Source organism: Rhinatrema bivittatum, chromosome 3 (assembly GCF_901001135.1).
Source record: "Rhinatrema bivittatum chromosome 3, aRhiBiv1.1, whole genome shotgun sequence".
Classification (NCBI taxonomy): domain Eukaryota; kingdom Metazoa; phylum Chordata; class Amphibia; order Gymnophiona; family Rhinatrematidae; genus Rhinatrema; species Rhinatrema bivittatum.
Window position 1 is genome coordinate 46115804 of NC_042617.1, and position 25206 is coordinate 46141009.

Here is a 25206-nt window from a genome sequence, read left to right on the forward strand (position 1 = left end):
CACTGTGAATGTGTATGGTGCTCCATACTTGTGCTCAGACACTATAAATGCACCCTGAGCCTGTATGTATTAATTATGCACTATGGGAGTGAGATAGAAAGAGGGATGAGACTGGTGGATCTTTTAGGGTGTATCTATATGACTGAAATGATTCATATAGGGATATATAGGATAATTGTTTTCTGAGGATAGATGTGTTAGGAATGCATTCTGTGGCCCTACTGGGTATCTTGTATTCTGGAAAATTCCTGAACTGCATCAACAATCAAATATCTGCAAATATTTGACCCATGATATATTTCTTATGACACAATAAAATATGTTCAGTCCAGCTGGAGCACAGGTTGACTATTTTTTGGCAGAAATCTACTCTGATGCATAATTTTTTGCACCACCCGCTGATGTCACAGAATAGAGACCAGTAACTACCTACTCTGGGTTTAGAACACCTGTAAATCCATGCAGGGAACTCAGCTTCTTCTAGCCCACAGACACATCTGCTTTTCAAGGTAATTAATGTATTAAAAATAATCAGAACTTTTACTTTGTTCAGACATGTATGTGAATCCCTCTCTGATACTTAGGAACATTGTTTAAACAAAAATATTTTTTTTTAATGTCTGAGAAATACTAGAGATGACCAATCTGTGCCTTAATGACTCAGACTGTGAGTGGATATGTGACAGAAATGCATTTTGAAGGCTGTGTGTACCGTAAATACATTATGGTATAAGCAATGTCCGAATGTTTTGTGCAGTGTGTTCTGAGGAGGTAGCTGCTCGTTCTCGGATGCTATGTCGTATGAATACATTTTTAAGGACTGTTCCAGGCAGGGCTTCCCAAACCTGTCCTGGTGACCCCCCTATAGCTCATTGGGTTATATATTCTGCAATATGTATGAGAAAGAGATCCTGCGTTTCCACTGCGTGCTGATTGTGTGTGGATATCCTGAAAACGGGACTGTCTGTGGGAGTCACCAGGACAGGTTTGGGAAGCCCTGCCTTCTGAGAACTATATATGATATAAATGCAGTGTGGAAATATACGGGCTAGAAATATTTTGGAAAAAGACTACGTAATACATAAATTCTGCTGAAAATCCATTCACTGTTTATATAAAATATAAATACATCTTGAGGATGCATGTCATATATAAATGCATTTGGAAGTACATATAAGCACCTGTGATGGTTTGTTTGCAATAAGTACATTCTATAGGTGTCAGATGTATAGGGGTATGGCTTCTCTAAGATCATAGAAACAGAGAACATGACGGTAGATACGGAACATAAGGCCCATCCAGTCTGCCCAGTTTACTTCTGGTGCAATGCCGCAGACCCCAGCTGATCTCTAACTTTCCCCTCACTCCTTGGCAAATATAAGGTCTGAGAATGGCCCCATTTTGGCCCTGTGGCTAAGGTTAAAAATCTCTACCATACTGGGGAGGCATTAATGCCCTGTCATCCTCAAGTCCTTTGGGGACAAGGTAGCATTACAACCATACCTAAAGCAAGAGAACTAAACCCCCTGTTGAAAAATAAAATAAAATAAATGCAGTCTAGAGAGTATGCATCTTCTAAATGCATTCAGAGGACACATGGGTCATAAATACATTTTAAAGGCTGTATATGAGATAAATGCACTGTAAAGTGTAATAAGTGCATTCTCATGGCACGCAGGAAAGTAGAAGCTCACCCTGAAGAAGGATTTTCTGGTTGATGAGTTTACACTGCGTGTGTGCATGTGTGTGCTTTCCGAGGGAATGCGTGTGGTACAAATATTTTCTGAGGGCATGTGCGCGTGTGACACGATGCATTCTGTGCTATCCTATGACAGCACATGCGAGGCTTACCCAGCACACAAATGATTTTGTAACGTGTATTCTGCTGGGGCCCTTTGTTGTAAAATAAGACATTTTAGGAGGCAGAAGAACTAAATTTAAAGACTGAAATTCCAGTTCCTTGGGGGTGTGGGGTTTTTTTTTTTTTCTTTTTTTATGGGCAGTGAGAGATATTTCTTACCATTAATGTCCAGCATTTATTTTACAAATTCTTTCCTCAGTAGGTGTAAAAAAAGAATCCCTGACTTTAGATTTTAGTTGAAATGCCAATAGAACCATAATTTTACTTATTAAAAACATAGAAATCCAGGTCAGCAAACAAGCTGTGGATGATACCTTTTTACTGGACTAACGTACTAAATACATTTGTGACTAACTTTTGAGAGCACTGACCTCATGAAAGCTGGTCGCAGATGACCGTATTAAGGCCGTCCCATAAAAAGATCTCACCTACATCTTATTTCCACATATCCAAGTGGACTAATAGGGCAGCCAGACCACTTATTAAAATAAAAATCTGTTCCTATGTCCCCAGGCATTATTTTCAACTGTTAGGTAGAAACTTATGGACGCAAATCATTGATTCTGTTTGCCTTTATGGATATTTGCTTGGAAAAAATATATGCACATAACATTGGACACATGGTGCTACTACTCACTTGTATTAATTCCACCCCTTTTAGTAGCCTTTTGCTTAAACAAAATTATTTATCAACTTGCCATCTTGAAAATAGTGCGGTTATTTTTAAATTCCAAGTAGGATTCACAGAGGATTACTGTTAGAAAGCCAGTGTAGGATTTCATCCTGAAATTTATTACAAACACAGGCAAACACAAATTTTCAATTAAATACATTTAAGGAAACTAGAATTTTCTTCTCTGCCTTTGTGAAAGATTTTCTAAAATTGTAAATATTCCTCACCTCCCCCCCCCCCCCCAATACACACACACACACACCACAGATGATAAAAGTACAGATAGTGTAATATTTCAAATGTGGATAAAGACTTGCTTGTGGAGAGGGTTAGAAGGTGATCCAGGCTCAGAACAGTCAGCAGCTGTAAACTGCTCACCGGCAGAAGAAAGCAGTTCAAAGCACTGCAATCTTTTCTTACTCAGCACCAGATTACATTTTCTGAATTTTGCCTTGAATTGTTGAATCGCACCTTTATAGTTTTAACTGATGAAGAAATTCAGGTGCTCTGTGTTTTGTGTGTGTGTGTGTGTGTGTGTGTACACACACACACACACATATACCATAGCTGTAAAGCTATATGGCAGTTTAAGGTTTAAGCCAAAGGTATTGGTACAGATGTATATGAATCTGAGATTACAGTTCCTGAAGATAAAATGAAAACTTTCAGTTCAAAGTTCAGTCTTTGTGAATCATTAAAATGTCAATTTGGTTTTTTTTTTTAAAGCCGGCTTGAAATCAGCAAGATGAGAAATGGTAGGATGGGGTGAGACAAGCAGAGAACACGGGTGGCCTGGCACATAGACAGACAATGAAAGGACAAACTTCATTCTCTACCTTTGCTCCAGGGCTCCTCACAATGCACCGGCAGTCCGCTTGCCTTCCTCTTTTCATGCTGGCTTTTATCTGACGAAAAAGATTTAAGAGAAAGAAGCTAATTATTATTATTTTCTGTTTTGTTTTGTTTTTTGCCGTCCTAGCCGTGCAGCAGATTTTGTAACATTTCAATCTCTTTTTATTTCTAATCTGCCTCAATCCCTTGCCAGCCCTCTGGCCGTGTCTCCACCCCGCTCTATCTACCTGCCTGGCTCCTCTCAGCCCGTGCGGCCCCCCTCCCCCCCCCGTCCTCCTGGGCTCTGATTGGCCGCAGCCCCGCCAATCCGGCGCCGGCCCGGGCCGCAGGGACTGCATATGCAAAAGGCCCTGCTTCATATTCATGAGCGCCAGCCCGGGCTTTAAGTCCTTGATTAGGACAGTGTGAGAGCTTTTGGTCCCAACTGGCTGTGCCTATAGGCTTGTCACCAGGAGAACATTTGTGTTAATTGCACCGTGCTCTGTCAAGGAAACTTTGATTTATAGCTGGGGTGCTCAAATAATGGTTGCCAAGCGCACATGGATTCGGTAGAAGTTTGCCTCCCTGAGTCTTTTCCCCTGCACTACGAAGAAGAGTAGGTACCTTTTATTCATGCCAAAACATGTAAGCCCTGCTCCAGGTAATGCTGTGTGGGTCTGTGTGCGCGAGAGCTCGTCTGGGTAGCGCTGCTGTGTGTTGGGGAGTGAGAAGAATTTGATCTCGTTTTCTCTCTCTCTCTTTCTTTCTCTCTTTTTTTTTTTTGGAAATCCGAGTTCAGTGACAGTCCCTTCTCATTCAGGATCTAAGGGGGGGGGGGGGGTAGGGGTCGCGGCTGCTTTCTGAAAAGTGTGGCTTTTTTTTTTTTTTTTCCTTAAGACCTTCGCGTGTGGTGTCTGTGCCTCCCACCCTTGCCGAGATACAATGTAATATGCAGAATGATTGAAACCACTGGGCGGCTTATCTTGTATTTACAGTGTTAGAGATTTTCTGTCAGGGCTCTAGCGCGTGCCTTTTGTAAGCAAGTGCCGGAGAACGACGAACAGCATTGCCAATTACTAATTTACCTTCAAAGAGTAATCTGCAAAGCTGTCTTCTGAAAAAAAAAAAAAAAGGGAGCTGAGCACTATTATGACACGAGAAGTAAGCCGGGTAATAGGGCAATAAATAACGGAGCGGGGTTTTGCTTTTCCAGTTGGATGTGGCCGAAAAAGGACACCCCCCCCCCCCCCCCCAGCCACCTCTTCAAATTGTTTCTTGACTTTAAATGCTAAAATGTGGAGGATAGCAGCTTGGCATTGTTACCCAGATGAATATTTCTCGTAGAAGATGCAAAAGAAGTACTAGGGGGTGTCCCTCTCCCCTGTTCTATAATTGTAAACCCGACTCTTGGAATAGCTGTTTAAAAAAAAAAAAAAAACAAAAGCCCCAAAACGTTTGATGAGAAGAGTCGGGGCAGATCGGTATCTGCCGAACTTCCTGGCAGGGTTTCAGGTCGGGATATCTGGGGAGCTGTCACGGACGCGCGCGCAGCCGGGGCTGCCGCTTGCCTTTCTCCGGATGTGTAAATTGTTCGGGGAAGAGGCTCGCGCTGAAGTGAGCCTTGGTGCCGGCGAAGAGCGGATCCCAGCCCCTGGATGCCCCGATGTCTGGGGGGGGGCAGATTCTGTGGTTAGGTGTAATGAAGCTAAAGCTGGCACTGAGCAGCCAGGAGGGGGGGGGGGGGGAACAACCCCCCCCCCCCCCCCCCCCGATAGGTTGCATGAAAGCTTTCAGCTTGGAGAGCTTTGCATGCAGCTTCCGGGGCGCCCCGCTTGCTGATGGAGTTGAAAGGGTTAGAACAGGGGGAAACCCCATCCTGGGTGTGCCCGCTGCCTGCCAAGTTGCTTCTGCAAATAAGTAGAAAGACTTTAAAGGCGGGGCTGGAAGTCTCTCTAAGTTTGGGTTTGTTTTTTTTTTTAATGTTAAGAAAAAAAAAAAACCCCAAGCTTTCTTGCATGCACCTTCCTACAGCTAATTTGGATGATTAGTTCAGATAAGCCTCTTAAAGTAGATGCATTTAAAATGAAATCAGGACACATGGCTTTGAAGTTGACCTGAAGGATTCAAACCAGTTCTGGGAATGTTTTCCCCCTCTCCGTTCTTGGCCCAGTTGAAACGTCTTCTTGCCCTCATCGCAGTGCATTTGTCCGGCTCCTTGTTCTGATGGATCTGCGAGCGGGAGGGAGTTTATCAAACGGAGATAAACAATGCGCGCGTCTCTCTCTGTTCTCAGCTGATAAACCACAGAGTTTATACCGTGCGTGTTTATTATTAGTCATATTAATAGCCGGTGGCGATTCCCCAACATAATGAATATGCAGATGGACGGAAGGAAATAAATAATGCCGGCTTGATGTAGGAATTGAGCGAAATAGATTGCAGTGCATGGAGGAAAAAAAAACTGCTGAAACGCCTTCAGCAAGTGCTCAGGCAGGTCTGGGGGGGGAGAGAGAAATGCAGTAACCCAGTTCCCCCCCACCCCACACCCCCTTTAAATAATAGTTAAGCAAATGTAATCGATGCAATAAATGTCTCTGCCCGTCCTGACATATGTGTCAGTGTAATCGCCCTGAGCTCTGAGAGTGCGGCCGGCGCAGGAGATCTTCATCCTGGGCTGATTAACATGGACCGCGGGCGAACGGATTACGGCGCAGACCTAAATCTGGCCCCTGTTTTACCAGTTGTCACAGCTGTTGGGAGAGGGAAAGGGGGCCGAGAGGGGGGGTGGGGGGTGGATGGTGTGGGCAAATGTAAACATGATATCCTGTAACTCAACAGAGCAAAAAAACGGCTCCGATTTGTTACACTTAGAGATATTATAGTTTTCCATGGGTTCGATTTCTTAAAAATTTTAACAGCCTTGGATTCGTTTTTGTTAAATGTATTAACGTCCCCTCAACCCCTCCCAAAATTTTGTTTGTGAATATATAAATATTATATATATATATATATATATATATATATATATATATATATATATAAATTTAATATGGCAGCAACATTCAAGGAAAGTGTCAAAAAATGAGTATGCTACTTCTATCCTTTGCCTTAAGTAGAAGTCCTCTAGACAAGACTGCATTAGTCTAATGAAAACAAGAGTGGACCTAGGTTGCAAAATTCGCCCACCTCTGACTGGGAAGAGAGCTTTCACTTTTCTGTATTTTTTTTTCTTTTTCAGAATTTTTAATTTGCTTGTCAGTTGCTAGAAAGCTTTGCTATCAAGCTGATTGCCAAAGAAGTGCATCAGTGCAGCCAGGTCGGTAACTGGAGGAAAGAAACAAGTCTAAAACCCCAAATGAAGTTGGGCAGATATTTTTTTTTGTTGAATTAGTGGGCAGTGCCAGTTGGTCTGAATGCTGGCCAGCTGCTTGGCTTGGGAGTTCAGAGTGTGCTGGTCTCCTGTGGACCATCCTCCAGCTGTAAACGGTGCAGGGCTCCTGGAAATAGGCATCTTCTTCTAATAAGTAAGCAAAAGTAGCGACAAGTTCATTCTGCTTTTAGTTTAAATCTCATTTCCATAAAGTTCAACCATAAAATGTTTCCTTAATATCTGTCTCACATAGTTTTAAGTAAATTTTAAATACTTAAGTTCTTGAAAGTATATATCTATGCGTGTGTGTGTGTATATATATATATATATATATATATGTGTGTGTTTGTTTGTAGCTACATATATGTGTGCGTTTGCTGAGAAAGAAAATTATTTATATGTATATTTGTATATAAATGTGTGTGTATATATATATATAAATAACTGGGCTGGCTGGATTGTGCAGTTGGTCTTTTTCTCATGTCATTTACTATGTTGCTATATAGTTGAGAGATTGTGTGTGTTTATATACATATGTGCGTTGTACCTAGATAAAGATAAGTGTGTGTGTGTGTATGTATATGTACATATATTAATCTTTTTTAGATTTTTAGCCTACCTTTTCAGGTGGTTTACAGCATTATTTAAAACATTATTGAAATTGAGCACAATATATATATATATATATATATGCACACACACACATATGTGCGTGTATGCGTGACTGCATATGTTATCTCTCTGAAAGCTAGTCATTCAGTAGGGCTGGTCCGTCTCTTACTGTGCTGGCTGCTCATTTGAATGTGTTTGTGCTTCTCTTCTTTTATTTACTGAGCCTGGTGCGTTGCAGTGGTAATTAACCCATGTTATTAGCAAAGCCCTGGTGGATTTTCATTAATTCTCTTGAATGGCTCGTTCACTGCCTTTTTCAAGGCATATTATCCATTTGGAAAGAGTCTTAAGTTTCCTATATTTTGTAACTGTCTGCGATTCAGGCAGCAAACCTGTGACGGTGGCACGCGCTCGTCCATTCCTAGCACCTCTTCTGGCCTGTCCTGCGTAAACGAGTTCAGAGCTGTCAGGGTCTTCTAAAGAGAGACATGATTTTGATGATCCAACTGTTAGGTAAAAGGATAAGGAAATAGATGGGTCGTACCAGTTTTCCCTTCACCATCACAGATTTTCATAGGCATTCGTGTGACACACTTGGGATTTTGATCAGATTTTAGCTAAGATCACACATCCCTTTTTGCCTCTTGGAAAAATATAAAGCCAGTGTAGAAATACTGGACTGCTGGCAGAAGAGATTGCTTGTTTGTTTCTATTAGCCAAACACTTTTTTTTGTACTATTACTGCAATTGCAATGAGCAAAGAACTCGTCAAGCACCACTCTCTTCTGCCACCCTTCAGCCAGCATTTAGACAAGAAATAAACTAACTACTTCAGCAGGCTCAGTTAAAAAAAAAAATAGCTTTATGATTTTCTTCTGTGTATATAATATATATGTTCACACACTGCTTCTTGCATGTTGGTTAAGGGCAACATGAAATATTTAGCAGGATTTTTTTTCTTCTCTTTTGTTTCTGTGGTTGGTCTAAGAAAACAAATTCAGACCTATGTGTCTGCCAGTAATTGTAAGAAATCCACTGCCTGTTTGGCCCACACCAACTGAGAATGTCTGCAAGGGTGTCTGAAACGTTTTAATTCGCCGTGACAAATCTGGCTGGAGCTTCCCCCGTCCATGCCCCTTTTCCAAGTTTAAAGCCAGCATGAACGATAAACTTTCTTGTGAATTTGGTTTCCTATGGGGCGGGGAGAAACAATAAAACGGTGCTGCGTGTCAGAGCCGGGCAGCTCTCCCAGGGAAATGTGTGATTACACTGGGCCGCTTTGTGCAATTTTTTATCTCTTTTACATCCACTGGCCTTGTATTAAATTGTCATTGTCCTAAAGCACATGAGAGAGAAATGAATTGCAGTTCTCGACATGCTGTGACAGTGAAATATTTGGCCTCTCTGTCTCCCATCATACTTTGTGTATGTTTGATAGTGCAGGGATGAGGCTAGCAATCTCTGCAGCCTGACATGCCACTTATTACAGCCTCCCTTGCTCTTGGACTTGACTGTTACAATTATGTGTGTCTATGTGTGTGTGTCTACATTTTCATAATACAATGTACATTTGATGTATTTATATAAAGACGCCACACACCCGCAGAATGTGTACATATAGCTTCTCATTCTTAAACTCATACAAATCTGTATTCATTTTTGTAATTGTTTTGCTTTTCCCCTTTGCTAAATAGCTTCTAAGTCTTTATTAAGCTTTGGACTTTTATATTTTGTGGCCATTCACAGTTTTTGTTTGGAAAAAAAAGTAACAAATCATTTTTTTTTCCCCACTTAATAACCATTTTGGCTTTTTCACCTATCATATTTGTAATATTTATTGACAATTCAGTTTAATGATTTATTTTTAAACTTAGCCAGGAAAAGGTTCCCTTGAAGGTCTGACAATGCTCTTTTCCTAAAAAAAATAAATAAATAAATTTATCAAAATATACATATTATTATAGAGAAACTGATACCAAGCCAGCAGATGGGCTAGATCAGTAGAAACGTCGCCGCTAAAAGAAATACTGTTTGGCAGGTAGCATCATTTAAATATGTGTTAATATGCCACTGGAAATGTAGTAAGTATTTAAAAACGCAAGTTAGCGACTTGCATTTATGCAGATGGATCCTGCTTACAAACAAAGCTTCTGGTAGACCATCTTATTCACAAGAACCTTTCCCTCTGTTTCCAAAGCTGCTTTGACAAAGGAAATCCAACCTTCAAGGAAACCAAATCTTCTAGTTTTATTATTGATTTGTTCTACAAATATGCTATGAGAACTGCAGTCATTCAGTTTTTCCATTTCAAATGATTATTTTAACTGCTGCCATGTCTTATCAGCCCAGCGCTCTTTCTATCTTGGGAAAACTGTGGTTTTTGTCTTTTGGGGGAGGAAGGGGGTACATATTTTTCCTTACCCCCTTTTAGTATGGCGTACTAAAGAAACGCAGACTGCAGAGAGAGGACATCTCTTTCACACATTGCTAGTGGACGGCGGCGCAACGTAGCACATCCCATCTTCCTAAACAGATACTTTTCTCAAGCTTTCTGCAGTATTTTTGTAAAAGAAACATTCCCTATGCCTGCAGTAAGGATGCACCTTATTGCCCACGGTAATGCAAACGACTGTTTGCCAGCACAACTTTGAGATTTGAATGCCGTGGATATCTGCGACAAGTTCTGAATATCTTTCCCTATTGTGCCGTATACCTACTTTTGCAGTGCACAGATCTCACCTTTTCTGATTAGACTTCACTTTTTAGTTATGGCTGTGATCAGGCGAGACTTTGCACCCATAATTCTCCAACATATATAGTAAAATGGAATTAATTTCCTCCTGAAAATATTAGAAAAAGAAACTGCTGTTCAATACATGGCAGAAGTAACCGGTTAAAAATGTTGCCTTTCATTTTTCTCCTTGCTTTGGTGTTTATGGGTTTGTTTTTTTTTACACTCCTCTATAAGGCATGATGTCTTACTCCATGGTGCCTTTCTCGGCCCAGATCCCAATTTCCTTCCAGTACCTGGAATCCGAGTGCCATGGTTGACAGAGCAGGTTGAGGCTGCCTGACAAATTCCCATGCTGCTTTTTGACCGGCCACGCTGGGAGATCAGTAAAGGAGTCAACCCTTCTGAGTTGGGGCTGTGAGTGCTGCTTAAGCAGCACACCCGGCTTCCAACAGGCTGGGGAGCAAAGAGCCTGCTCAAGGACATGAATTCGGGTCCATGGCACTGCAGAGCACTAACCTGCAGCTTTGACGTGACTTTTATTCTACTTTAGCCTTTAAAAGAAAAAAAAAAACATTGCCATGTATTCCACTGAATCGTTGAAAGCAACTTCATTTAGTGGGTGTAAAACTGATGCCAAACATTTAGTTAGGATCTTTACAACCACTTTTCCTCTGCTCTCTTGGATTCTGCTGAAAGTAAAGAGATTTGTTTGTGAATGATGCATCCTTAGAAGCTTTTTAAAATGTCTTAACTACACAACCTGGCATGTAGTCTGAAAAAAAAAAACAGGCCATGGACAGGTAATTGCCTGATGCTTCATTAACATACCGTGGCAAGTAGAGAAAGCTGAGCCTTTATTGAACAGAGATTCTTTTTCCCAAATCGAATCAATCTGTCATGTACTGTGTGTGCTGGGTAGAATTGTGTGCCTGTACTTCTGTTATGTAACTGCTCATTACAAATGAAGATGAATTGCATGCATAATATTGTACATTTGGAGAATATTCCAACCATTTCTTGCATCATTTACTGCATTATATTCAGTTTACTGTAAAAAAAAGAAAAATAAAAATACCAATTAGCCACGAATGGCAGTAGATTATTTACACTGGGGGATAGTGGACTGTATCCACGGTTACATGGTAGATCCACACTCTGCAATAAAAGGAGAGTAGATTGTGTCTGTACTTTTGAAGTCAGTTCTTACTTCTTCATGCTGTTTACTCCTCCACGTTCTTTCATGCTGCTTTGGATGGAAAGTGGAGTCACACTATTTCTTTGCAGGGTTTGGATTGGTGCTATCTACTGCACGTAAATACATTTTGGCAGCACTTACCTCGTAAAGAAAACAAATTAATATTAGCCATGCTGAGGGGCGTCGGAAGAATCACAAATGGGCCGGTTAGGCTAGGCTCGATTGTGCAGTCTCTGCTGGAAACCCCTGGCCTTGCTTTTGCAGTGCGGGTCCTGGGCAAGTAGGAGGGCTAGTGTGCCTCAGTGGAAGATTGGTGGCTAGCTATCACCAGAGCAGTGGTGCTACCTCTCGTTAACAGGCTCACAAAAAATAAAGAGCCTGTTTTTAAAAACATTTACTCAAGTAAAACTGGGTTTTACACATGTAAAATGCACTTTAGTAAGTGGGCTTTTGAAAACTGCTACAGTATATGCCATTGAATTGTCCATAGGGTTTACTCAAGCAAGTGCACTTTACTCGAGGAAATGGCTTTTGAAAATTGCTACAATAGTAGTTACATTTGCATGCGTAACTCCTTTTGAAAATTAGCCCCCATAGGCGTGAGATCCACAAAGAGCTCAGGAAGGATAAAAAGAAATGTTATAAGATAGTGCTTTTCCCAGTCTGCTCTGCTGGGATGTCTTGTCTCAGGGAGATGGAGGTAAGGCCATGAAAACGGCTTGGAAAGGCCAGTCTTTAAAAAAAAAACAAAAAACTATTTTTAATAACCAAAAATAGGTGAGATGGCCAAAGCTGACTGAGAAGCCCTTTGGGAGCAGTAAAGGTGTGGGTTGCACCCAGCCCCCTTTTCCCCAGCCCCTCCGTCATAAATGGGTCTTCTCCTTCATATTTAAACAGCTCTGACTCTCCCGGGTTGCAGCCCACTACTTCCATGTGCAAACAATATAGAATATTTAAAATGGAAACACTTGAAATATATTTGTTTGTTTTATAATTTAAAGAGTATTTAAGGGGGAGAGGACCCTGATGCTGAGTCCTGAACATCCACTAAGGGCATGTCTGTACTGAAAGGAACAACTGGGAAATAAACAGGAACGTCACATATCTGTCATAAGCTCTCTCCCTCTCTTCAGTGGCGGATGTCTTGAAAGGTCTGAGATGTCCGGTAACAATCCCGGACTTTTTCCTAAAACATTTGTTCCCAAGATGCTTTGGTGGCATAGGCTCAGTTACGTTGAATCTCCTACAGTGGGGCCACTGGGTTAAGTCAGTCATGGCAGATCGGGCTATCCCCCTCATGGGAAATAAACTCCTTACACTAAGTGGGCCAAGTGTAACGTTTTCATGCAGGAAGCATGCAGTCAGGTTGCATTTCTGCAAGGGATTGCAGCCTGAAATGAGCTTTTATTCTTATTGCTCACAGTGTGCTGGAAGGAGCAACTGCTGGCTTTCAGGTGCCCTTTGTTAAATTATTTTATTTTATGAAAGCAAAGAATATCTCGAGGGGGTTGAGGAGGAGCAGGTGAGAGCTTCTTCACAGAACATTTTACACTCTAGGCTCAGCTGAGCCAATCCAACTAGCTGGCTTAGAAGTTTCCTGATGTTACTGGCTGAATTGGGTCCATTAGATTATGCAAAGTAGAAATAGTAGGATCGCCTGTTCAATGGGAAACTCTGAAATTCTGGTTTTGCTAGAGCAGTCTATGTAGGTAGATTTATCAAAGTTTTTTGCGCTAAGGCAAAAATGTCTCTAGGCTAGCAATGGCTTTCTTTTTTATCCCTGTTAAAAATAGAGTGCAATATATATTGATGAAACTGGAGCAATTTTTTGTAGTAGCGACAAATCTTTGTGAAATCTGCACACCCCCTCCCCCACCAATTTAAATCTCTCATATTTTTCTAGCTCTTCATATAGATGAAAAACTGCTGTATGTGTAGGATTTTTCCCAATCGGTGTTGAATATTTTAGTTTTGAACTTTCAAAAATAATTTTTAAAAATGCATGTATATTTTCCACTGTGGTGTTGAACTCATCTATGAGAAAAAAGTCTTAATATTGAATTTTCAAAGGCTGCCCTGTACTTCTGAGATGTCAATTTGGTGACTACTACTATCACTACTATTTATCATTTCAATAACCATACTAGACATATGCAGAGCTGTACAAGTACACATAAGAGAGAGTCCCTGCTCCATAGAAGTTACAAGGCAAGCATACAGGACAAAAGAGAATCCAGGAGATCCATTTATTAAGAAAATGGTTAAAACGAACAAGGCCGTATTCAGGAGAATGCTTCAAAGGAGAGTAATTCTTTGAATCTGGACTCTAATCGGTGAATAAATGTGCTAAACTTGTTATTGATTCAGGCAGAAAATAGGAATTGGCTTAGGTCATTTTGGAGAAGTTGAAAATCCTAAACAAATTAGGACTGAAGTATCAGTAGATCTCTTTCGATTGTATTTTAATGCCCTATCAGTGCTGGATTTCCAGCCATGCAGCATGTTCCTGGTTTTGTTTTGTTTTTTTTTTCTCTTCTAGCAGTACAAGCATGTCTTGGCAGTGTTTTCGGAGCAGAAGCTAACCTAGTGGGACAGATCAGATGTTTTGAAGTGGCATGAAATGCCGCGAATCTGTGCAAGCGTTCCCATGAGCCGTCGGAGGGGTTAAGTGGGAATTCCCGATAACTGAGCAGAGCCAGCCAGGGCCGTGCGTTCTCCCGCTATCAGGGAAAGGGATCTGTGTACAGTTGATGCTGGGTCATATTCAAGATCCAGGCAGCGCTGTCGGCTGCCATTAATCTGAATGACACCTGTCCCATCAGTCATGAGGAGGCCAGTGTCGCAGATGGAGGCGCAACAATGCCGGGCCGCATTATGCAGCGCCTCACACTTGGCTTCATCCATCCGATTGTTCTCCGGCGGAGCTGAGGGGATGGCTCGTTCTCTCCTCTCATGAGGTGGGCTCAGGTGGCAGCACGTGACTGCCCTTTTCTGTCTGTCGGAGGTCAGCAAAGAGAGCACGGGGAAGGGGGAAAGAAAACGCTGCCACCCAAGTAGCTTAGCCGGTGGATTCTTTCCGAGTACAAGCATTTCTGTAGCTAATAGATGGTTCTCTTTTTCAGCAGGACAGCACATTTCCTCAGAACTCTGCGAGGGTCTCCTGCCAAAGCTCACAAGCTGAGCTTTCCGAGAAGACATTTAACCCTTAAAATGATGCGTGGCATTTCCCAATGAGGTATCAGCTGCAGTTATTTATATAAAAGGGACACAGTGGCTGGTGGCACCTTATAGATTAACCAGTTTATTGAGGCATGGGCTTTCAAGGAAAAAGAGTCCACTTTACTATTGTATGAGTCGATCTATGAATATTGTATTACAAGGGTTACTCACTGTGTGCTCTGGTAGCCGTGTTGGTCGAACGGTAGATGGGTTTTTATACTTTTTTATTGGCCCAGCATAAGAATTATCCAAACACGAATAGGCGGAGAATACACATAGGCCGCGTCAAACTGGTAGAATCAATAAGAGAAGGATTTGGGAGTTTTGCTAGATCTTAGCTGCGAGTTAAATTTGTGGACATATTTTGCCCTTCTGAAACCAGAGTGATAATAAAAAGTTAATATCTGTAGGTGTGCTCTGAAATTTGCTTTACATAATTACAATTAATCAATCAGACTTTATATTCAAGATGGGAGTCTTTTTGGGTGGAGAGCGACTGAGCTGCGTGCTGGAACAAACAGCAGGGCAAGTTTAAGTTTAATTAGGGCCTGATTTACTAAGGCTTTTCTTCCAATCTGTATCTATGGGGAAATGCTTAGTAAAGGAGGCCCTACATTTGTTTTCAGACTGACAAACCAAGTTTCCATAAGGTGCTCTTGTTTGCATGCTTATTTTTCAACATAGAAATTACATTTTACGGACTCCTTCAGCCCCCCATAAAACAGCATTTTCTGCTCATTTTGTTGCAAATTCAGCAGTTCGCCCTCTCTAAATGCTGCGGCAATGTTTCAAAACAAGGCTGGTGAAAATTGCACTTTCCTTTCAGAATGAAACTTTTCTGCTTGAATGTTACACTCCTTTGTAATAGCTGAGGGACTGTATAATGTTTTCTTGAATGCTGTCCATATCAAATAGGACAGGAAGACACACGCGCAAACATTTTTTCCCCATAAGGAGATTTAGTGCAGTGGCCGTGGAATTGCGGTCAGTACGTTGAGGCTGGTTTATTCCAAAGTACTTTCTCCAGTAAAAGAAATCCCATTTCCGAGAAGCCCAGCGCGGTTGCTTGCCACATGGCACCCGCAGCTCTTTCCATCCATTGACTGGGTTTCTTTATTTTGTGGTGGTGGTGGTGGTGGGGGGGGGGGGGGGGGGGGTTGTTAGCATTATGGGGAATTTACAAGCATTTCCCTTTCTCTTTTACTGCTGGCATTATGGAACCTACATACTGAGCATTTTTCCTATAAACCTGCATGAAGAAGGGCGTGTTAGCTCCTGAAATGTATTGTTAGTCCAATAAAGAAAGATTCATTTGAATGTTTTTTGTTTTTTTTTGTTGTTGTTGGTTTATTGACCTTTATTTCTAAACATTCAAGTGGACCAACGTAGCAACCACACTATTCTATCCCATAAACACAGAATGCGGGGGGGGGGGGGGGGGGAGCCTTAGTAAGTCAGGCCCTATAATGGGGCGGAAAAAATACCCTTTAGTAACCCATGGTTACTACAAAAAAAAAAAAAAGGCAAAGGCTAAGCTGGCCTGACTGGGGAGCCCTCCAACCCCACTCGTGGAAGACAGGATTTCCAGCCTGGACTTGAGCTGGAATGGCAAACCGCACTGCCATGCCGGACCTTGCATTTGCAATGGATTTCACCAGGGCAGGGGTTAGGAAGCATGGAGGAATCTAGCTGCAATGACTAAAGAAGATTATGTGCTTTTTTTTTTTTTTTTTTTACACTAAAATAAACCATGACTGTTCCTTCGGTGCTGGCAGCATCATTTTCATTGGGGTTTTTTTTTTTCCTTTTCAACAAAGTATTATCAAGTATAAAACATGAAAAACGCTGGAATCAGGCAGTGGTGAAGATAGGAGCTTGTGTCTGATTGTGCAGAACTGCAGTTTGTTGGCTTTATCTCATAGAAGGACAGATTGAAAAAGGAGTGTCGCAAACTGCTTTTTTTAAAATGTTTTCCTCAATAACGGCGCTGTTCATACACCTGATTAGATTGAGAATGCTTTCAAAATGCTGATATGTTTTGAATAAGAAAAGAATAATCACGTCCTCTGGCACCAGCTTATCGAGGGGTAGGGGGAGAGCATGAGCACAGATGCCAAAGCTTTTTTGCGTTAACAAAAGCAAACATTTTAGACACCGAGTTCTTTCTTTTCCGTTGAAGTTCGATAGCAGGACCCTTTTTTTTTTTTTTGGAATATGCCACAGGAACTGGGAGGCTGTGTTATTACCTTGGCCAAATTATCAGTGAGTGATGACGCTCTTTTATAAGTACAGCAGCCCCTTGGAGACGGGATCTCTCTTATTTCCTGCGTTCACCTTTCCTGGCATTTTGTTCATTTTGTTTTAAATGCTCTTGGCCCGTCCATGAAGCGCTGTAGCCTCCGCTGCCCACCAGTTCATTGCCCCCTTTGCTTCTGTAGCAGGTTCACTAGTGCTACAGCCCGTGGCAGATTCTGCTCACAATCAGGTGAATTTTCAAAGGAGTTACACGTGTAAATATAGCATACTATTACAGCAATTTTCAAAAGCCTTTTACCAACATGAAATGCACTTAAAGCAGGTAAAACCTATTGACAATTCAAAAGCATATATTGTAGCAATTTTCAAAAGGCCACTTACACGGGTAAAGTGCATTTACACACGTAAAACCTAGTTTTAAGTGTGTAAATCCTTTGGAAAATTAGGCCGTTATAGTTTTTTACGTTAGGTTAGTTTATAAATAGTGTTTTATATTTAGTTACTAAGGAAATTTCATATGATTTTCCTATTTGCACAAAATGGGGACAACCCCCTTTTCAACTAGTGTCTTAAGGTACTTTAGGCCAGATGTACTAAGCATTATACCCCATAGACAGGAGGGGCCCGATTCACAAAGGATTATCTTTTCACTTTCAGTGTCTAAGGGAAAAATCCTTGATGAATCGGACCTGAAATAGGGAAAACCCTTTAGTGTCTGTGTGTTCCACCGGATGAGAACTAAGGTTAAAGCCCCAGCGAAAATGGCATCGTGAATTCTTTCTATATGTGTGTGGTTGCATACATAGAATTTTTTTTTATCTCCGAATCAAGATCATTAATAATTAGAAATGTCACATAGAAGAAGATAGGTTTGTCTCCAACTCCTCTTTCTTTTCAAGTTTTCTGATTTTGCTTTTCCTAGTGCTGCAATCCATTTTCTCTCTATTTTTTTTCTGTCTCCTTTCATACTGATTTGTTTCTCTTCTTCTGTTTTCCTTGCTTTTACTCTTGCCGTTCATTTTCTGTCTCTTCTTTTTGTCTTTCTCTCTTCCGTCTCTTTTCTTTTTTTTCTCTCTATCTTGCTCATTTTTCTTAATTTTGCGCTTGAAAATAATTTGTTCTATTCAGATTTGATAAATGATGGGGCAAGACTAGATTGATTGATTTTGGATTACTATTGATTGCTCTCAATGAGATCGCTGTGACATACTCAAATCGATAGGATTCGATTAGGCAATGTAACCCCCCACCCTGCTCAATATGCTCAACCCGCACCTGGGATTTCAAGAACAGAATCTCTGCCAGCTGATTAATAGATAAAAATGCCCTACTTGGGGAAAAAAAAGCTCAGTTACTTTTTGGTTCACTAAAACAAATGTATTTTTACAGAGGTTTTTTCCTCTCTCTCTCTCACTCTTGTAGTAAGATTAATATTTAATAGACCATTTTTTTTAAAGCCAAAAGCAGTGCCTTCATACGGGTGAAGTACATGGTGCGGACATTTTATTTCTGGTGGCGGTGAAAGGGGGAAGTGTTTACCCATGGAGCTGACAGCTGAAAACATAAAAAGAGTAGTGCCTGGCGTGCCTGGCTGGGAATTTTAGCTGTTTGAGAGAGTCAAAGCAGAATGAGGACTCTGCTCGAGGAAGGAAACGCAGTTGCAGTAAGACGGCCTCAAAGCCACCCTCGGGACAACTCGATGGCAGGACTTACAGCTGGCTGGTAACCGGCATGTCCAGGAAAAGAGCCCTGCACTCCTGCCACCGAGGGCATCACAAAGCCCTGCTGCTCTCGTAACTTTTCTACAATAGCCGTCGACATCTGCTTTTACATATGTTGACATATTTCTTAGAAGGTTGCCAACTTTTTCAGTTTTTTTTCTCCAAGCTAAACACTAGACCTCTGACCATAGTGTTATATGATTTTGGCCCATTATTATTTATTTATTTATTTTTAGAACAGTTCTACCCGTCCCCTCCCCCAACCACCTTGCACATTCCGTGACGCAGAATGTAGAAATTATCCCTAAAGGGTGAGCAGCATCATAGCAATAGCCGATAGATCACTTTTTTTTTTTTTTCTGTCTCTCACCCTGAGATTTGTAAGGAGGCTTTTCAGTGAGATGTTGCCTCTGCGCGCAAAAAAACCCCCAAAATAGTAATGATAGTTTCAAAATATGCAGTTTCTTGAATCAGAATCTCCATTTTATTAAAATCAATATAAAATATCAGTCGTTCTAATTAGGTAATCCTGGCTTAGCACATATCAAGCCTGGTGTAGTGCTGCACGGAGCTGAAATTTGGGAATTAGACACTAGAGCTGAAGAACAAACCCTTCTCTTCACACCTGCCTCCTGGCCTTTGCCTCGCTTATCCCCGTCCTGGAAGTTCACACATTTGTATTTTCCATTAGAATATCTTTTTTTATTCTCCTCGATCCATCTGCCCTCGTCTTTGCTGTATCTTTCTCTTTTTTTCCCTATCTCTTCGGCTCTCCACATTTTCTTCTATTCTGCTTTCTTCACTCTTCTAAATTTCATTTAGCTTTCTTAATTTCATTTTTCTGGGTTCCTTTTTCCTTTTTATTTATTGCAAACGTTCTTTAATTGTCTTTTTTTTCTGGTTTTCTTTATAACCATTCTCGTTGTCCTTTTTCCAGGTTACTATGTGCCTTTTTTCATTTTCTGGTCATATTTTGTTTTCTTTTATGTTTTTCCTACCTCATTTATCAGTCTTCCATTTTCTCCTTGCCCTGCTTCTCTCTCCTCTCCTCCCTTTCATCGCTCTCTTTTTTTCTCGCACAAATGGTTTCTCCTATTCCGTGTTCCTTCTATCCCTTCTCCATTTCCTCCACTTTCCTCATACATTTCCCTTCCATTCCAAACCCACCCTGCCTTCAGTGTCTCACCCCCTCCTTTCTCCCTCATATCCCTCTGCTTCATTTTTCAGATTTCCCTCCCTCTCTCTTCTCTCATACTCTTCCCCTTCATTTGCCATCTGCCCTCTCATATTCCTCTTCCATTTTTTCTTTCCTCACCCGCCCTCATGCATCTCCCCTTCCTCATCAATGCTCGGGCTCGGCAAGCATGTCCTAGTTTGTAAACTCATTCTGATTTTGCAATGCAGGAACTAGTGGGCACACAGATTTGAAAAAAAACCCAAAAATAACAGTGACCACGGAGCCCAAGCAGTGAAGAGGGAGAGAAGGATATTGGAAATGGCTAGTATGAGGGCTGCTATCACTCCCAATGCAACCCTACTCACCCAGCACTACCTGATCTGGCTCATGGACCAGCACAGTTATCACCCACTACTGATGGCTCCACATCCCATGCTGGCCCAGGAGGAACATGGGCTCCCGGTTCTGTCCCCCAGTAGGCAAATTCTGCCATTTTCTTGCCTTCATCTTGGCTGCCGGTGCTTTATAAGAAGGGTGGTAGCTGGAGAGCAGGCTGGCAGAATTCCCTCCACCTATTTTGTTGCTGCCAGTGCATCCTGAATGTCACATAGCCTGGGTCCCAACATAGCCCCAAGGCCAGATTCACTCACTGCTGCTTTGTTCCTCCTGAGCCTTAGACTGGTTTCAATCCATCCAAGGTAGCAGCTTGGGTATCATCTCAGACCCCTACAGAGCATAGTGGGGCCCCAGATACTACAAGCAGCTCTCCAGACCTCTTGTACATAGACACACCTGACTGAAGTGAAGCCCTAATGGGTAGCTAATTTTAATACAAGTCATATTTGCCTTACTTTCTAGGAGCTGTGCTCTGTCTTATATCCCATCAGCTTCTGTGGATTTACTTACATGCTCCAGAAAGGGAGTGCTCTCATTTAGAAATGTGAAATTGCACATCAGCACTGGGCAGATAGGCTCACTCAGAGAGCATTGTTGATGCTGTAACTGGAGAAATTGCCCAAAAAAATGATTTTCTGTTAAAAAAAAAAAAAAAAAAAAAAAAAAAATCCACACACAGTTGGCAACCCTAATTTCTAGTCACGGTAGTTACTTTGCAGTGCTGTGTCAGAACGATACAGTTGGAGCCCGTATTCAGCTGGTCTCGGCAGGTATCCCATGTTGCTGCTTTGTTCCAGTAAGAAAAACAGGTGGCTAGTGACAGTGCCTGCATCCCCTTTCCTCAGGAACATACTGGCTGCAAAGATTTCACAAGTCGATTGCTGTATCAGTATAATATCCTTTATTTTTTTTCTCACGCTAATGCACTTTTTCAGCATCGACACAATTTGAGCCAGATGTAGTAAAGGGTTTTTCCCCATTTCATGTCTGTGGCTAAGAAATACTCGGCACCTGCATGGTCCTATGTGCTAGCTTTGATGGGCGCCCCTGTAGAACTGTGCCACTATTGCACAAAATCGAGCAAAAAAAGCCTTGTTTGCCTGTTAGAAGTACGACTGGAAACCTTGGAGGCAAAGGGACTTTGCGCTAGAAAGCTGCTGATGAAGATTAACCTCATTTTTTTTTTCTGGGTCTGACTGGCTTAAAGTAAAGCTTACTGTGCACCATCTAAAGTTTCCTAGACCTGAGCCTCTAACAGACCTCCTGTTATCGGCTATTATTGTCAGTAACGGCAGGCCCTTCAGATAGGCATTGGGAAGCATTTTCATAGGAGGAGCTCAGAAGTTTTTTTTTCTGCCATTCACCGGAGCTGCAGGCTGCAGAAACTGAGGAGATTCATTTCATCCAGTTTGCCACATGAATGAGACAAGACTGCACCCGCACTTGAAAAAAGTGCCTCCTTTTGTTAACTGCACAGTTTATGCTATCTAATAATTTTTATTGGAACAGAATAATCGGGAGGGCTCTTCCAGTGCATTTTATTCAAGCACTTTTCTGCTTGTGGCCTGCAGTGAAATTAGAGCAGCTGCAGTACATTGGTTATTTTAAGTGGACTTTTAAAAAGTGTTTCAAGCACAAAGTAGGTAGCTTGCCTTCTATTAAAGCACAGCTCTTGCTTAAACAGTGCAGAATGTAAAGTTAATCAGGGGCTCAATTTTGCAAACTTCCTGAGCTGGGTAAATAGTAAAATATTGCCGCTGTTTTTCTCCTGTTACATAGCTGAAAACTCCCCTGGCTGTTTTACTTCATAATGGACTCTCCAAAACCAGAGACAAGGCTCAGAAGTGGCACAAAGCTAGAAAAATGTGGCTTGCCCCACTGGCTGAGAGGGTGGAGGAGGAGGAGGAGGGAGAGAAGTGACAAGGAACAATAAGACAACAGGAGTTTCCAGAGAAAAAGTAAATGAGAAGACAGTGAAATGGAGAAGAAGGGAACAGAGACAAAAAGGAAGACAGGCAGATGCAGATTAGAAAGAGAGATCATGTAGTCATTCCCTGGCACTTAAAATTGACGCGTTGCTGCACAAAATTACTCTTGCATAGGAGTAACTGCTAATCAAATGCGTTGCCATAAAATAGTCTGCCTTATTTATTTTTATTTATTTTTAATTTTTATATACCGAAGTTCTTGTAAGAACTACAAATCACTCCGGGTGATTTGTATCCTTATAAATCCTTATGGGGCACTTATCCTGGGAGGAGACACGGAAATGAGAGAAGCGATATCTATAAGGTGCCCAGCCATTCCATAGTAATATAGCAGATGATGGCAGAAGCAAACTGGTCCAGCCATTCTCCACTGCCAAGGATATGTCCCAGGTGCTCCCATGTTTTCTGATCCCGCTTTCCCAGAAAGAGATGGGACCCTGAGGTTTCCCATACAGGCCATTTTTTAATCCAAGGGCTGGGGGCTCAGGAGGAGGAGGAGCCAGGGGTACCATTAGAGGTGCTCGCACCATATCCCCTGCACTGCCCATAGGATTTAATTACGTGCCTTTCCCAATCCAAGCTGAAGGTGAGGTACAGGTACAACAGGTAGGTAGGCAGGTTTCCTGAGGGCTTACAGTTAGTGTGTATATGAGGCAATGGAGGGTGATCTGACTTGTCCAGGGTCACAGGGAAAATGAATGGAAGAAGCTGGATTTGCATGCTGGCCTCCTAGTTCTCAGTTCACTGTTCCAACCGCTGCTGCGGGAAAGGTGTGATCACCTGCCTGGCCTAGGAGAAAACATATGCAGCTGTTCCAGGTGTCTTATGTGAGCTCTCTCGGGTGAAAGGGTTTTTTTTTTAACCTGCCCTTCCACCCCAAGCCACAGCAGCCTCTTTCCCTCCCATTCCCCACTGGTTGAAGTGGGAAGAACCCATCACCATTTTCAGCCTCTCTCCTTCGACCACCCTTACTGAAAGCTCATGAAGCCAGCTGCCTCTGAACTCTGCGTGCCACCAGTTTTAAAAGTGCTTGCGATGTCACAGGAGAGATCCTGGAGAATGGTGGGGATGGGCCTCAGATACACTCAATAGCTGTGAGAAGAGGAGGAGGTCCTGGGTGGTGGGGAGTTGGGGAAGGGTGTGAGGGGATTGCAGATAGGAGAGAGAAGTTATGGTGGGGGGGTGGGCAAGGATAACGATCAGATGATAGTGGTGATGGGGAGAATTAAAAAAGGGGCCACGGGCAGGGAAAGACTGTGTGGTGAGAAAGGAGAAGGCTAGGGCAGTCATGGCAAACTCCAGTCCTCGAGTGCCACAAACAGACCAGGTTTTCAGGATATTCACAATGAATATGCATGAGAAAGATTTGCTTGCACTGCCACCATTGTAAGCAAATTTATTTCATACAATACTCATTGTGGATATCCTGAAAACCCGGCCTGTTTGTGGAGGAGTTTGCCGACACTGGGCTAGGGGAAGAAAGGAGCTGCTTATGTGGGGGTGGGGAGGAGGGCAAGAGGAATGAGAGGCAGAGTTTGTGTTGTGAGAACTGGAGACTGCACGTAGAAAACATGAGGGTCGTGGGAAGCTGCATGTAATGAAGATGAGAGACGGGTTGTTGGGTTTGGCAATGTATTTGTGTGGGGAGACGAGAAGGGGGATGTATGTGGAAGGAAAGATGAGTTATGTGTGGGGAGGATAGGGATGTGCAGAGCAAAAGTTTATGTTCATAAGTCCATAAGTCGAAAGGGGGGGGTCAATTTCGGTCAATATGGACATATGGAGAATTCCATAAGTTGAGTCTATGTCCATACGTGCAAATAAAAATTTAAACCCCTCACCCTCCTTAATCCCCCCCCCCCCCCCCAAGACTTACCAAAACTCCCTGGAGGTCCAGCGGGGAGTCAGGACACCATTTCTGAACTCCTTTGCGAGGAGCACGTGACGTCGGCGTCACGTCGGAGTGACGCGGTGATTCCCCGCGCGTTCGCTCCGGGACCCTCGTTGCACCCAAAAGGAACTTTTGGGTGCAACGAGGGTCCCGGAGCGAACGCGCGGGGAATCACGTGACGCCGCGTCACTCCGACGTGACGCCGCATCACTCCGACGTGACGCCGATGTCACGTGCTCCTCGCAAAGGAGTTCAGAAATGGCGTCCTGACTCCCCGCTGGACCTCCAGGGAGTTTTGGTAAGTCTTGGGGGGGGATTAAGGAGGGTGAGGGGTTTAAATTTTTATTTAGGATCAACAATCGCGATTTCCAACGTATTCAACATAGCTATGTTGAATAAGTTGGAAATCCGATCGTTTTCGCCTCATCACTTTTTTAAGTTAAAAAACAAAAATAAGTTGCGTTTTACATTTAAGTTCAAAACGAATGCACACCCCTAGGGGAGGATGAGAGTTGGGAGTTGTGAGAGAGGAAGGCTGGATAGGGAAGTGGCCTGTCATATTTCTCATTGAAATTATTGCTCACCTTAAATTTGTATGGAGCCCGAAAGCAGGGGCAGAGCTTAGAACCCACGTAAACACTGGTTTTGGAGGTGAGTGGCACCGCCATAGTGCTGCATCTTGTCCCTTCCGACATGTCTTCGCATTTGCAGCTACTCCTGAATATCTCCTTTGTGTACTTTTTTGCACACTTGCAAAATGAAAGTCGTAGTGAACTCCCACTTTTCAGGGAGCCTAGTGGCAGTGGTAGGCTGGGCGTTCTCAGCAGACAGAAGTTTCCCCATGCCCTGTGTCCTAAAGACGAGAGAGACCTGCCAAGACACTTGTAGCATTGAATAAAGGATATATACAGGCATGAAGCTCAATGCTGCCTGCCCACCCAAGCTTTGTGCTATGATGTAACTGTAGTATATATAACACACATAAGGAGACACCAGATCATTGTGACATACTGGCAAATTCTACTTTACAGTGAGCTCTGTTGAAGTGAGTTTCTTTATATAGTAACTCCCCCCTCCCAAAAGGAAAAAAAAAAAAAAAAGATCTTCAGCTGTGTTTTCTTTTCTGCATACTTTTTCTAAAGTCCTTCCTTCTCTGTCCCACATTTCCAGTTGAGGGCAGTGGTTTGTTTCTGCTTTGCAAAGGCTGGCTGCTGGGTGCAGCACAAACCACGAGCCCTCGGCAGGCAGCTGGTCAGCGGCAGGCGTGGACAGCTCCAAACAG

At 42.5% G+C, this 25206-nt stretch overlaps 1 protein-coding gene and 1 long non-coding RNA gene across 9 annotated transcripts in view; one reads left to right on the forward strand and one right to left on the reverse strand.

The window, feature by feature from the left end:
• The window catches only part of LOC115086822, a 33866-nt gene extending 30367 nt beyond the window's left edge, over window positions 1-3499 (reverse strand). Inside the window, exon 1 of the long non-coding RNA XR_003855338.1 lies at window positions 3371-3499. This is a non-coding gene — a long non-coding RNA (uncharacterized LOC115086822). The remainder of the gene's footprint in view (window positions 1-3370) is intronic.
• Window positions 1-25206, forward strand: part of ESRRG (estrogen related receptor gamma) — a 1204337-nt gene that overhangs the window by 787984 nt on the left and 391147 nt on the right. For 2 of the 8 annotated variants that reach the window (XM_029593191.1, XM_029593197.1), the window contains exon 1: window positions 3793-3981. The exons of 5 other annotated variants lie outside the window; for them this stretch is intronic. In XM_029593191.1, coding sequence (XP_029449051.1) covers window positions 3926-3981 — 56 coding nt within the window. In that variant the 5' untranslated portion in view covers window positions 3793-3925. Of the gene's footprint in view, window positions 1-3792; window positions 3982-25206 lie in introns of those variants that run through there. One more of the 8 variants, XM_029593196.1, reaches the window with a different exon arrangement.